Source organism: Miscanthus floridulus, chromosome 15 (genome assembly GCF_019320115.1).
Source record: "Miscanthus floridulus cultivar M001 chromosome 15, ASM1932011v1, whole genome shotgun sequence".
NCBI lineage: Eukaryota > Viridiplantae > Streptophyta > Magnoliopsida > Poales > Poaceae > Miscanthus > Miscanthus floridulus.
The window spans coordinates 42,878,047-42,892,361 of NC_089594.1; the positions used below are offsets into that span (position 1 = coordinate 42,878,047).

The window sequence follows — 14,315 nt, forward strand, 5'->3', positions numbered from 1 at the left end:
TTTGGTGGGAAAAGCTTTCTGTCAAGGGTTTTATTGGCCTACTGCGGTCAAGGACACCGAACAAATTGTCAGGACTTGTTTGGGATGCCAATTCTTCGCCAAACACAAACATGTACCCTCTCAAGAGCTACAAGTGATCCCGATCACATGGCCTTTTGCCATCTAGGGACTCAACCTCATCGGGAAACTCCGATCGGTCTAGGGGGCTTCAATCATTTGTTCGTGGCAATCGACAAGTTTACCAAATGGATTGAGGCCAAACCTATGACCACAGTCAACGCTGAGAACGCAATCGAGTTCATTTGGGAAATCATACATCGTTATGGAGTTATGAACACCATTATCATAGATAATGGAACTTAGTTAACAGGATGTGGGTTCATTGACTTTTGTGATAATCATCAAATCAATGTGAGGTGGGCATCGGTCGCTCACCTGCAAACTAATGGACAAGTCGAGAGGGTGAACAGATGCATCCTCATAGGCCTGAAGAACTAAATCTTCAGCAAGCTATTGGTGGTCCTTAACTCACACTTTTAACCACCAACATTTGTATAAAATCCACTCAAATGAAAACCAAACCTAGTAATAGGGCTTTAAACTAATGATTTCCATAGGTTTTGGTGAATTGTTCATTTGCAGGGGTCAAGTATGGAAATGCACCAAGATAGGCCAAAAACAAATACAATATAAAAAGAAAATCACTTCATCATTTAGGCCCATGCATAAAAGGAAGAAAGAAGCCATACCTGACAAAGATCTGGGACTCAAACACGTGGGGACGTGGCCCAGGCCCAACCACAAACCGACCCCTGAAGGGTAGTCGAGGGGAAGCACCACCAGGGGGCGACCGCACCCCTGCCACTGCAGCCCGGGCCCATCCCATTTGTGGTCGTACATTTAATAGAGGGGAGGGTGGTTTGGCAAGATTCCCCTAAATATTCCTCCTACAACCATCCTAGTTGAGCTATAAAAGGGAGGGAGGAGCCCCTCCTCAAGGACAACATAACACACCAAGGGAAGAGCACACCACACTTGAGCATCACTCCAAGGGCTTAGGGCCTAGATAGCTAGCTAGTGTTGATAGGGAGAGATGTGAGGGAGAGTTCGGGGAAGTGCCGAACCTGTCGGTAGCCTTCCCCAGCTTGTACCTCGACAAACACCTGTACCTCAACGGATTCTTCCACTAAGTGAGTGTTTGTGGTTCATATGGTATTAAGTCTTTTGATTAGCTAAGCTTTACTCTTTTTTTGCTTGCGGGTTCGTTGTCCGTTCTCATAGTGGATACTCTAGTAGAGGGCTCCTGATAGAGATGGATAACCCTATACGATGCTAGAGTAGTAGTCGATAGCATAGACGTGGTGTCTAGGCTAGAGGCTACCTTCGTTTGTTTCGTGCCCCACTATTGAGGAGTAGGTGGCAGGTGGTGATAGCCTTGTCCATCCCTTGTAATCCCCCACATTTAGGTTTAGCATAGAGCCAAAGACCAGCATCGCCTGGTAGACCAGGTGTGCTCCTATGCCCGAATGTGGAGGGTATAACCCCAGGTACCCACGGCACAAGACATGGGTTGCACCACTAGGGACGGTCTAGCCCACAAGATGATGACTTGTGGAGCACGGCATTGCTCGGCGCACACCGTAAGGATTTAGGGTGATCCCTTGAAGATTACGATTGATCTGTTGGGATATACCAAATATTAGATTCCTTGTAAAGATTGTTGCTTATCCGATTAGACTTAGATGTAATCAACTTGTAACCCTACCCCCTAAACTATATAAGGCGAGTAGGGCACCCCATCAAAATCATCTCATTATTCCATCTCACAAACAATACAATCCGCCAAACATAGGACTAGGTTATTACATCTCATTAATGGCCTAAACCTGTCTAAAACTTGTGTCTTGGTGCTTGTATCTGCCATCCGGTTCCTGTTCAAGCGCACCTCTACCAATCAATCTACTATCATGGGTGTACACCTCGGTAGACTGCTGACCACATATCATTGATAGTTGGCGTGCTAGGTAGGGGTGTGCGTGCTGTTCCCATGGTGAGCCAGATGGTGTGTCTTTCAAGCTCTCCATTTTCCCCTAGGCCCGGCCAGTCCTTCATGGTTGGATCCATCTCATGGGTGATCAACGCCGATGGCAACAGGGAGATCATGGAGTCGGTGCAGGATAATCCTACACCAACCATGCCAACCGCTCCAACCACAACTCCGATCTTGGTGCCTCGTCAAACTAGAAAATCCATTGATCAAGACAATCTGATTGCATCTATCGATCAGGTCACTGATAGCTTAGACGAATGCTTGTCTCTCACAGAATTAGTCTTAGATCGATCTATCGTAAGTGATCAAGCTTCCGCACTCCAAAGTCACCATGCCGCTGTTGCTAAGTGCTCTGCTCGTGCTCGACTTTCGAGGTGGCAAGATTTAGATCTAGTGATCACGGCAACTCTAGAGGGGCGCATGATGCAGCGCCGACCACTTCCCACGATAGGCCTGCGCCTTGCGGATTATGAAGCCCTGAAGGAGAACATGCCGAGGCCCTATTCTTTCGGGCTGGTAAGTGCGGGTTCCATTTACCAGAATGCCTTGCACCATTGCTTCATACATTTGGTGGAGCACGATCATGATAACAACCTCTTCTTGATTGATCTGCCTAAGGCTGATCAACCTAAACCAGTGGTAAACATGGTGGCTATCCAAGAACTCCCAGATGATTCCTTGCTCACCATCCTAGAGGAAACTCTAGATTCTTCGGAAGATTCTACCAGGACCGCCATTATCAGCTCTACTCTGCCTAGGCGTTTTTCTAGGGAGCTATTCATGGTCAGCCACGATAGTGCCTTCCGTGATGGGGAGTTCAATTCTTAGTGTAATGCTTGTGAAGCCAGGAACACCAACCACGCTCGGCGCCGTCAAGAAGAAGCGGATGCCGCTGCCGCCGCTGCTAATGCTGGCAAAGGAGAACAGGTCAGCCTAGGAGGCAATCCATCCATCGCTCACAACCTTTAGCATGAATTCTTCATGGTTGGCAACTAGGAAGTCGAGCAGACACCAAGCGCCAAACTCGCCATCATCAATCATGAGTTGGAACGACTTCCATAGACCCTGGAGGTCCTCAAAGTCAGGGCTCTGCTTAAAGCGGACTAGGTTTAGGTCAACCAGCTTCATAATGAACAAGATCTGTCCCACTCGATGGCATTGGCCCACCCAGGTCACCACCGATCCATGGGCTGATAGCCTCATGGCTCCCACCAAGCAGGTGCAAGTTAGATGCATAGCTCCACGTTACGTCGCCATGAGGGTGGCGGCCAGTATCTCTAGATGGGGCCAAGAGGTAGCTATGTTGTCTACCCCAACTAGCCTCCGTGACAGGCCCAGGCTGACCTCGCCAACGTCAACCAAGAGGTCAATCAACATGTCAATGATATCCGCGAGCACCTCAACGCCCGCCATGATGTGTGTAATCGCATCGAACAATGGTGCAATGAGAGCCATGAAGAGGAAGTCGCTCACCGACGATAGCATGACCAAGAGTTCAGCAATCCCGATGACGCTTCCCTGCCGATCATCCTAGCTAATGCTAACAACGCCGCCCTACCCATCGCCGGAGATCTCGAGGGGCCGAGTGCCTTTACAGCAAGACCACGAGCCATCCAGTGGCCTATAGGCTTTAAGATTGCTGGGGTTGAACATTATGATAGCCAAGCCAACCTCGAGCAGTGGTTTACTAGTTACGCCATTGTTGTGCATGTGGCCAGAGGAAGCATCAATGTAATGGCAAATTATTTGCCTGTCATGCTCAAACCCACCACAATGAACTGGCTCACAAGCCTAGGACTGGATACCATCGAATCCTAGGATGATCTCAAGAGAATGTTCATCGAGAACTACATGGCTACATACGAACAACTAGCTACAAGGCATGACCTGAAGAGGGTATATTAGAAGACCGGTGAACTCCTTCGTAGCTACATCAGGCATTTCACAGAAATAAGGAACCGTATCCCAAACATTAGTGAAGCCGAAGTCATCTCCGTGTTCATCTAAGGGCTATATTATCACAACGAGCTCCGCTCCAAGTTCAATCAGAAACCGCCATGGATGATCGGCAAGATGCTCTAGACGGCCAATTAATATGCTGATGCTGAAGAAGCCGACTAGCGGCACAAAGACGATCTACCCGGATTCCTTGCCCCAACCGTCCACTACATCACAATGATGATCGTCGCAAAGAATGGTGCAATGATGACCGTGACCGCCACTATGATGACCGTGGTTGCCGCCATGATGATCATGACCGTCACTATATTGATAGGCCAGAGGGGTCAAAAGCCGAGCAGTTTCGTTGCCACTGACCAGACAACATCATCGCCTCCATCGAGAAGCCTCACGCTAAGCATAGCTATGACGCACAATAAGAGAAGCTCCTCGATGGACTATGCCCGAATCATAAGAACAACAAGCACATGATGCGGGAGTGCTTTGGCAAAGCCAAGGCCTTCCGTGATGAGTAGAATAAGAAGCGCGATGACCCCATAGATGATGGCAGCAAGGATCCCAAGCGTCCTAGGGTTGCAGGAAACACCTTTCAAGACCTAAGCAAGACTGTCAACTCAATCTTCGGAGGATGAGCTGCCTCCAAAAACAAGAGAGATCGGAAGCTCACCGGACGATTGGTGCTAGTAGTAACCTCCAACGACACCATTGCGAACCCTCGCCATCTGCCCTGGTCCGAGTATCCCATCACCTTCTCTAGGGCCGATCAGTGGGCCGACAACCCTTACATGGGATGATTCCCGCTAGTGCTGGATACCATAATCCAGAAGATGCGGTTTAAGAAGGTCATCATCGCTGGCGGGAGTGCCCTCAACATACTCTTCACCGAGGGCCTAACTGAGTTAGGCCTCTCCAAAGAGGACCCCACCCCCATTGATTCTCCCTTTTGAGGGATTGTTCCTGGTAGATCGTCCTACCCGTTGGGCGAGATTGCTCTACCCGTCCAGTTCGGCACCATCAAGAATTTTTGTACTGAGTACGTCTACTTCCTCATGGCCGATTTCGACACCGCCAACCACGCCATCCTCGGTCGTCTGGCTCTGGCCAAGTTCATGGCCATACCGCACTATTCATATCTAGTGCTAAAGATGTCAGTGCTTAGAGGAGTTCTCACCATGCAGGCTAACCTCACTGTTGCCTATGCTTGCAAGACTAAAAGCCTCACCCTTGCCAAGGTGATTGACCTCTATGCACACATGGAGGCTTGTCTTGCCAAATCCAAGAAGGTGCCATCGGAGGAGCAGGAGATCCCGACGTTGGAGCCACCCCGTGCAGCTACAAAGGCAAAGGAGACCAAAGAGGTTGACCTCAACATCGACGATAAGAACAAGACCGCCAAGACTAGGGCCAACCTCGACCCCAAATAGGAAAGCATGCTCATCAACTTCCTACGTGCCAATGCCGATGTGTTTATGTGGAAACCTACAGACATGCTGGGGGTACCATGGGAGTTGATCAAGCACTCCTCGAATATTTCACCAACCGCCAAGCCGATCAAGCAAAAGCTTCGATGTTTCGCACAGGACAGGAAGAAGCCTATTAGGGTAGAAATAAACTAGCTCTTAGCTACGGATTCATCAAAGAGGTGTATCATCCCGAGTGGCTAGCTAACCCAATCCTCGTATAAAAGAAGAATAAAGAATGGAGGATGTGCGTTGATTACACCGATCTCGACAAACATTGCCCTAAGGACCCCTTCGGCCTACCTCGTATTGATGAGGTCATAGATTCTACCACCAGCTGTGAACTCCTTTCTTTTCTTGATTGTTATTCTAGTTATCATCATATCTCCTTAAAGGAGGAAGACCAGATTAAGACATCATTCATTATGTCATTCGGTGCCTACTGCTACACCACCATGTCCACCAGACTCAAAAATGCCGGTGCCACCTATCAAAGGGCCATTCAGCGTTGCCTTGCTAAGCAGATAGGGCACAATGTTTAGGCCTATATTGATGATGTCGTGGTCAAGTCTAAGACTGCTGGCGACCTCATCACTGATCTCGAGGAAACATTCAAAAACCTAAAGGAATTTCGATGGAAATTGAATCCCACTAAGTGTATTTTTGGTGTCCCTTTCGACGTACTTTTGGGGTACATTATCAGTGCCCGCGGCATCGAAGCAAACCCTGAAAACATTTCAGCCATTACAAATATGAAGCAGCCGACTTGTGTGAAAGATGTCTAGAAGCTTACGGGATGTATGGTGGCTTTAAGTCGCTTCATATCACGACTGGGCGAAAACGGTCGAAACATACAAGATCGTTGTTGTCACTGAGTTTCCACTCGGTGATATTCTTTGTAACAAGGAAGCCAATGGGGGTATCATCAAATGGGCGGTAGAGCTCGGCACATACTCCATTGATTTTAGGAGTCAGCAGACTATAAAGTCACATGTGCTTGCAGATTTCATTGCCGAGTGGACAGAGTTGCAAGAGCCTATTCTGACTAATCGTCCTAAGCACTGGATGATGTACTTCGATGGAGCACTCAACATCGATGGTGCCGGGGCAGGCATGTTGTTTGTTACTCCCTCTAGGGATGAACTCCGTTATGTTTTATGGATCCACTTCCCGGCCTCCAACAACGCCGCCAAATACGAGGCAGCGCTCCACAATCTCCGTATCGCCATTGAGCTCAACGTTAAACGCCTCATGGTTTACGGGGACTCGACATTGGTCATCAACCATGTCTACAAGGACTAGTCCTGCACCAGTAAGAAGATGGATGCTTACTGTGCTGAAATCAGGAAGCTTGAAGGAAAGTTCTATGGCATTGAGTTTCACCACGTCGTCCGAGAAGCGAACCAGGCAGCCGACCGCCTGTCTAAGATAGGGTCAACCAGAGCACAAATTCATGCATGATTTTTCGTTCAGGACCTCTTAACGCCCTCTATAAAGCTAGGGCAGGAGGTTGATGAAAAGCCCCCGACCGACTAGTTAGTCATGACGATTCCAGTGCCAAGTAATGATTGGAGAGAACAATTCATCAAGTACCTCACCACGGCAGAGGTGCCGACCGATAAGACAGAGACAGAACGTCTTATTCGCCGTAGCAAGCATTATGTCTCGGCTGATGGCAATTTGATGTGGAAGAATGTGAAAGAGGAGCTGTTGCAGAAGTGCATATCTCAAGAAGAAGGAGAGAAGTTACTCCTCAAAATTCACGCAGGATCATGTGGCAACCACGCAACGTCTAGGAATCTGGTCGGCAAGGCTTTTTGAGCGGGTTTCTATTGGCCTTCTGCCGTTGCAGATGCCGAAGCACTAGTCAGATGGCGTGAGGGCTACCAATTTTTCACCAAGCAGATCCATGTTCTAGCACCGGCCCTTCAGACGATCCTAGCTTCCTGGCCATTTGCATGTTGGGGACTGGATATGATTGGGCCTTTTAAGGCCGCTCCAGGTGGATTCAAATATGTGTACGTTGCTATTGACAAGTTCTCCAAGTGGATCGAGTATAACCCCCTTGTCATAGCTACGGAGAAGAAAGCAGCCGAGCTGTTTGAAGATATCATTCATAGATTTGGCTTGCCGAACAGTATCATCACCGACTTGGGGTCTACTTTCACCAATAGCGATTTTTTGGGATTTTTGTGAGGACCGGTGCATCTCCGTCAAATATGTCTCGGTCACCCACCCTAGAGCAAATGGCAAGGTTGAACGGGCAAACGGCATGATATTAGATGCCCTTAAGAAGAGGTTGTATGAAAAGAAGGAAAAGCACCCGGGCAGATGGCTCAAGGAATTACCGGCTGTGGTTTGGGGACTCAGCCTAGCCGTAACACCAGTGTGTCACCTTATTACCCGGTGTACAGCTCCAAGGCCATTTTGCCAGCTGATATCGCCTTCCGAGCACCTAGGGTGGAAAATTTTGACGCAGAGAAGTCGGCGCAGGCCCGACAGGAAGATGTCGATCGTCTAGAAGAAGAACGCCCGGTTACATTTGTTCGGACGGCCAACTATTTGGAAGGCTTGCGGAGGTATTACAACCGCAATATTCAGTAGCGATCTTTTGCTGTAGGTGACCTAGTACTCCGCAAGAAGCAGAAGAACTACGGAATGCATAAGCTTTCATTGCCTTAGGAGGGCCCTTACATCGTCAAAGGCGTTACCCAACCAGGGTCCTATCAGCTATGCGACTCAAAAGGGATAGAGGTTCCCAACTCCTAGCACATTGAGCTCCTCAGGCGTTTTTATCCTTGAAACTTTTTGCACAAAGATATGTACCTCTCCATATATAAGTTCAATAAAGTTTTGGCCATGTTTCTCCAAATATTTTCTCCATGTTATTTCTATGTTTCTCCAAATATTTTCTCCACCATTTATTCTCCTTGCTACTCCATTTGTTTCTCTACCGATTCACCAACCAGCCACGTTCTCATTCGTATTGTCTAGAAGCGGCCCTGTTCTCGATCACACACCTACACGTGCATGGGCAGTAGCGCTCTGCGTTATGGGTGGTCGGCAGCGGCTCCTCGGCGACGTTTGTACTCTTACGCGTAAACAGGTGATAATCACTCTACGCTATGGGGTATGGACTAGTTGAGGCTGGTGATGCAATACAGGACCAACTGGAAGGAAATTACTCATATTTAAAATATGAACACCATAATGTTTTTTACACAAACTGCTCGGCAGGACTTCACATTGTTTGGTACATTTTTTCTAATTTACTGCACCCAATTTTCCCTTTCTCCGAACAGATCCAGGTCTTCCGCCAGCTTGATTGCTGACCCCGACACCTCCTCTTCGAGCTCATCGACCCTAGCATCGCTCGTCACACGGGCGAAACCAGTGTCGATCACTCCCAGCTTCACCATCGGGTACAAGGAGCGTACCACCGCCAGTGCGTGTCCTGCAGCAGAACAAGCGACGCCTCGGGTGTAATCCTTCAAGCATGCTAAGGATCGCCGGCACCTATCCACAATCGCATTCGGGTTGGGCGGTCTATCTCCAAATACGTATGTCTGTGGTTCCGGTAGCTCGGGGTCGATGAAGTCTAGTACGGGTTTTATCCCCTCAATAACTGTGTCGAGCCTGGCCTGCTTGGCCTCTATCCGTGCCTCGAAGTCTTGAAATTGTGCTTGGGAGTTGATGCGGTGCACTGCATAGATCAACACGGTGTGTTAAACACGCTCCCCGCTAAGAGTCATGGATTATCATTGACAAAGCTTACCTTAGAGGTCCTCGGTGATCTTTTTCTCTGCCTCGTGAGCCGCATCTCTCTCCTTCTCCAATTGTGCCACTGACTCCCAAGACAAGAGCAGTTGTGTCTCCAACTCTGCATTACGAAGGGATTATACTCAAGCGCGGAGCAATAGCGAAATATAGGTGTCATGGGGTTTGATGTCTTACCATTTTTCCTCTCGGCGATGCTTGCTAGTTCACTCGCCACTTTACCGAGCTGCTCGATGGTTCTGGTAAGCTCGGCTTCGGCTGTGCTTAGCTGGTCGGTTAACTTTAAGTTTTCCAACTCTAGCTGTGTCACACGCGCCTGTACCTTCTCATTGTCGCTGCGGGTGCCGGCCAGACTCTTCTCCAGCGCCTCCACTGATTCTAGTAGCCTCTTGTTCTCGGCAATAGCTGGAGCGGCTCGTTCAAGCTGGCGAGCGTGGTGCTCGGCTGTCCTCATCAGTTCGTGCAGCAACGACAATTACAAAACGCTGTCTACAACGCCAAGAAGCAGTGTAGTTTAACTTACTTGTATCTGGCTGGTTACCGATGCAAGGGTGGCCCGGAGTCTTTCCATCTGTGTGCTAGCCTCCTCTTCTTCTATGACCTCCACCACGTCTCCCCGATGAAGAAAAGTTCGTGCGACCCGGGGAGGTGTTCCTTCAGGACATGGTGGCTACCAGTCAATTTCTTCTATTTCCTTGAGGACTGCCCTCGAGGGACCTAGCCTCTCACTCCGTTGTGGCCTAATCGGTGCACTGAGACCTGTCTCCGACTGATGTGCTCAGGGACTGGCCATTTGTTTGGTACTAGTGGTCAGTCCGTGTGCCTCGTCTTCACTTACCGGCCCTAGGGGCCGGGTATCTTCTGCTGAGGGACCAGTCGGAACTCCTGACGCTTCGGGTGCCTACGCCGTCTGCTCCTGACTAACACCCTCGACGCCACTGCTAGGGTTGGTGGCACTCCATCATGCTGCGTTTCTCTGGCACCGACTGGGTGCAATTGTTCGGTCGATGCCTCGTTGTGCCATAATGGTCGTCAAATACTTCAAGAGTCAACGCAATTCAAACAGATTATGAATTGATACTCATAGATCCGACCGCCTGACAGCGGGCCTAAACTTGCATGGCTGGCCAGAGCTCCCTTCTCTGGTGGTCGTAGCTGCAGACTTCATGAAGCCTGGGGGCGCTTGGCTAGCCCCTGTAGTCTTCGGGCTGGCGGTGCTTTTCCCCCAGCTGGAGCATCTTGTCCAGACCCGGGGACATGGTCGTCTCTCCACCTAGCAGGACTTCGCTCCTGCCGACCGGTGCTTCCTCCATCCTAGCGCTCCTCGTCGGGCTAGGAGCACCAGTGGTCGAGCTGGGAGCGTCAGGGGGCGGCATGCGTGCCGCCCTTTGCCGGAGGGTCTCCCTATCTTCATAAAGATGAGCAACGGGCCGGCACGGCACGGCACGGCCCGAGCCCGGGCCAGGCACGGCCCGAGCCCGGGCCAGGCACGGCCCGATCGGGCTCGGGCCCTTTTGGCCCGTCGGGCCACCGGGCTGTGCCTGAACAGTCCACCGTGCCTGTCGGACGGCCCAGGCACGGTCCGTGGGCCGAATATCGGGCCGTGCCAGCCCGTTGAGCCCGCGGGCCACTGGTCCATCGGGCCGGCCCATAGCCCGTTACACAGTAAACACCATATTTAACAGCACAATCACAGGTTCACATATTCATATTTAACGATCACAGAAACACCGGATGACAAAATATTTGAGCTTTTTATGCAATGCCGCCTCATTAAAAATCATTCTAGGTAAAACTCACACCTCGTGAGATAAAACCCTAGAAAGAAAAATAGTACGACCAGCTCAATAAATTAAAACGGGCCTCCACCGGGCCGGCCGTTGTAAAACGGGCCGTGCCGTGCCGCCCGGCGGGCCGAGGCCTCAGCCCAAGCCCGGCCTGCTACGGGCTTCGGGCCGGCACGGGCCCGGTTAGGGTTCGGGCCGTGCCGTGCTCGGGTCGGGCCCAATAACCGTGCTTTGGGCCGGGCCTTTGGCCCACGGGCTGCATGCACATCTTTATATCTTCATCATCTTCAGGCTCCGACGCCACTACATATCGCCGGCGAGCTAGAGCTTCCTTTAATTGCACTCCTCCACGCGAATGGGAGGGTGCTGTAGCGCCTTTTTTCCTCTTCTTGTCGGCCGACCCTTCCTGGACCGGCTGTTTCCCACTCCTTGTCGGATAGTGCCGACCGAGAGTGGCTTCTTCGTCGTCATCGTCAGAGGTGGACAACTCATCATTCCCTAATGCCTGGGTTACCGGCTGCCGCTCCTAGGCGTCCATGCTGGTTGGGCAGGTGCTGTCTGGCACGTTCGAGACATACACCACCCCGGTCCTACACAGTAAACATTTGAAGACACAATGCAGAGCAATACAGTAATGGAGTTACACTGGCTAAGCTAGTCGTTTTCAGTTACCTCTGGACACGGGTTCCCCAGGCTGTATGTCGTCTATTAGTTTTTGTTACAGATCCTCATGCTCGCCGAGAAGAGTTTTTTGGTCCGCAGGCCAACCTCTACTCTCTCCAACAGCCCACGCGCTTCTCGAGCGAAATCATCATCTCTGTATTCATATGCAGAGTGGACTCTCTCCTTACAAGGCTGGAGCTGACGACTAATAAAATTTAGTGCTATGACGACCCCATCCACATTGGTTTTCTTCAGAATTGACAAGAGCTCTTCCACTTGATTAATCTCTTCACTGCTCGGCCGTGCTGTCCAGTTTGCATTCAGTACCGCCAGTTGGTCAATTTCGACCGAAATGCTTGGCTCCCAGTTTTTGATGTAAAACCACCTCGCATTCCAACCCTTCATTCGAGTTGAGGGGGACAGTGATGTATTCACTCGCCATTCCGTCCTGCAACACCAGGTAAACGCCGCCCACAACCTTGGGTGCTCCAAATCCGGAGAAGGGTTTGAGGCAGAAGAAGTATCGGAAGAGATTGAAGTGTACATCTATGCCGAGGTAAGCTTCACATAGATTGATGAAGATGGCAATTTGGAGGATACTGTTGGGATTGAGATGGTAAAGGGCAATCCCATAGTAATGGAGAAGTTTGCGCAAAAAAGGATGTGCCGGAATTCTAAAACCTCGAACAAAGAAAGATTCAAAAACAACGAGCTCATCAGTGTTGGGGGTCGGGAAGCGCTCACCTGCGGCGGCGCGCCATCCGGCGGTGGCTTGGTCCTGCAGGACGCCATCAAATACCAACGCGTTGATATCTGCTTTGGTGCAGGTCGATTTCACCCACTCCGTAATCCGGGAGATCTCCGTGCGAGTGCGCTTCCTCGGCGGCGTCATGGATTAGATCTGGATCTAGAAGGAGGAGTTGTTTGCGGTAGGGTGGTTATGAGTTGTTTCTACCAAAGCTCAAGGAAGGCGGTGGAATGACAAACTGTGGAAGCAAACCGTGCAAGGAAGAATGGGGGTCGTGCGCCTTGGGCGGCGGTATTTATAGCTTGCCCCCGCCCCTTCGTGATGAGGACACCACGAGTACATCTACACCAGCAGCACCTCAGGCGCCTCCAGTTGATCATCTAGGGCCAATCACTCGGGCCCGTGCGAGAGAATTAAACTTCATCATGCTGTTAAGGAACGAAGGGCCAACGGAATAAGAAGATGGCCCAACAGGGCAGCCCAGGTGGGGCGCCTAGGGCTGGCAGCCGCCGCCTTTTCCCTGGTGGCGCCCCCCCCTCCTGCCGTCGATCTGGACTCCAGGGGCTGCGCCCCCTTTATTTAGTCGGAGTCCCTTTTGTTTACAACTCGAGTTTTGTTTTACATCTAGCTTTAGCTACTCTCGAACACGGCAATTCCACGCCGTCTTTGTGTGATTCAGAACTCCACCTTCGAGCGATAATTGTGATTGCTCGCGTCTTTTTCTTGTTCGTTTTTCGATTGCGTGCAGGAAACGATCTTCGTGATCAGGCTGATCTCGCACCGGCGAGGTTGGTAACCATCGGGAGTTGGTTCAGCGATTGCATTGGCGCTTCGGGTTCGCTCGTCGTAGTCGGATCGTGAGGGTCTACTTCCACCAGATCGAAATTATCTCCACTCACCGAAAGATCGGGCACTCCCCTTCTATCAAGTGGTATCAGATTTCCAGGTTGATCGGTGAGCTTTATCGAGTGTTTTCCCGATTCATATTTGTTCATTACCTAGAGTCCACAAAAGCCAAAAAATATTTTACTTTCCGCTGTCCTATCAACCTTTGTGCCTTTGCAATTTCGTTCCAGTTTCGCATTGTTGAGTTTGTTTCCGTGGTCGAGTCTTGTTGCTGGTTTAGGATTGTGTTCCTGGTCGTAGTTCAACCGCACCGTTGCTATTCTTTGTTTCCGCCGCTATCCCACCCACCGTTCCCAAACAACAAGTCGAAGCCACCATATTACTCGACTTGCCCCCGCTAGCCGCCTTGTGTGATCTCTCGCCGCCGCGCTAACCCTAGATAGGTTGCCAGCCGCTGTTATTTCTCCTGCATCGCAGCCCTCCTTACATCATCTGGCGCCTACCTACTGCTGTTAGTCACAGGGACGATTGATCCTGTGATCGGTGTTGGAGTTTAGGGACGCTTTGCCCTAACTGCCGCCGCCGTGTTGTGCCTTCCGAAAAACATAACTTGAGATACCTTCGGTAAAACAGGCATAACTTTTCGCTCGTTTGTCAGAAAAATCTGAAATTTTTTGTGGAGCATCTCGACACCATTTGGAGCCGACCCAAACTCACCTTCGGTCTGTTTGGTTTCGTCAAAATCCCCAAAAAAATTCGGGAAAATATAGAAAAAAAAATTGTCAAGGGTTTTGCACGTTTTTCAGAGAACGTGTTGTTTTTCTGTAGGCCACATAACACCTCAGTTGTAGGTGCCAATTTTTGTGGTTGCATCTTTTGTGATCCTTGTTCAGAGAAAAATATAAAAAAAATAGTGCAAAAAAAAAAGAAAAATCCGGGCTATTTGCTTGTTCTGTGAGTTCTTTCCATCGTCCTTTGTTTCACCTTGTTGCGCTACGTCTAGGACACGTCTTAGCCAGCACTTG

The 14,315-nt window shown here is 50.1% G+C and overlaps 1 protein-coding gene across 1 annotated transcript; it reads left to right on the plus strand.

Moving 5' to 3' along the window:
* Positions 1-2,858: 2,858 nt before the first annotated feature.
* On the plus strand, positions 2,859-5,433 carry LOC136507424 (uncharacterized). The gene is made up of 2 exons (XM_066502151.1): positions 2,859-2,977; positions 4,974-5,433. Exons 1-2 carry the CDS (start codon positions 2,859-2,861, stop codon positions 5,431-5,433), a joined length of 579 nt encoding a protein of 192 aa, XP_066358248.1.
* Positions 5,434-14,315: the final 8,882 nt, after the last annotated feature.

What these genes read in the sequence shown, in the direction of transcription:
- LOC136507424 (XM_066502151.1), top strand. Translation starts at nt 2,859, where the DNA reads ATGGGGAGTTCAATTCTTAGTGTAATGCTTGTGAAGCCAGGAACACCA. An exon ending in ATGCTGGCAAAGGAGAACAG is followed by an intron (nt 2,978 to 4,973) that starts GTCAGCCTAGGA and finishes TGTTCCTGGTAG; the next exon opens with ATCGTCCTACCCGTTGGGCG.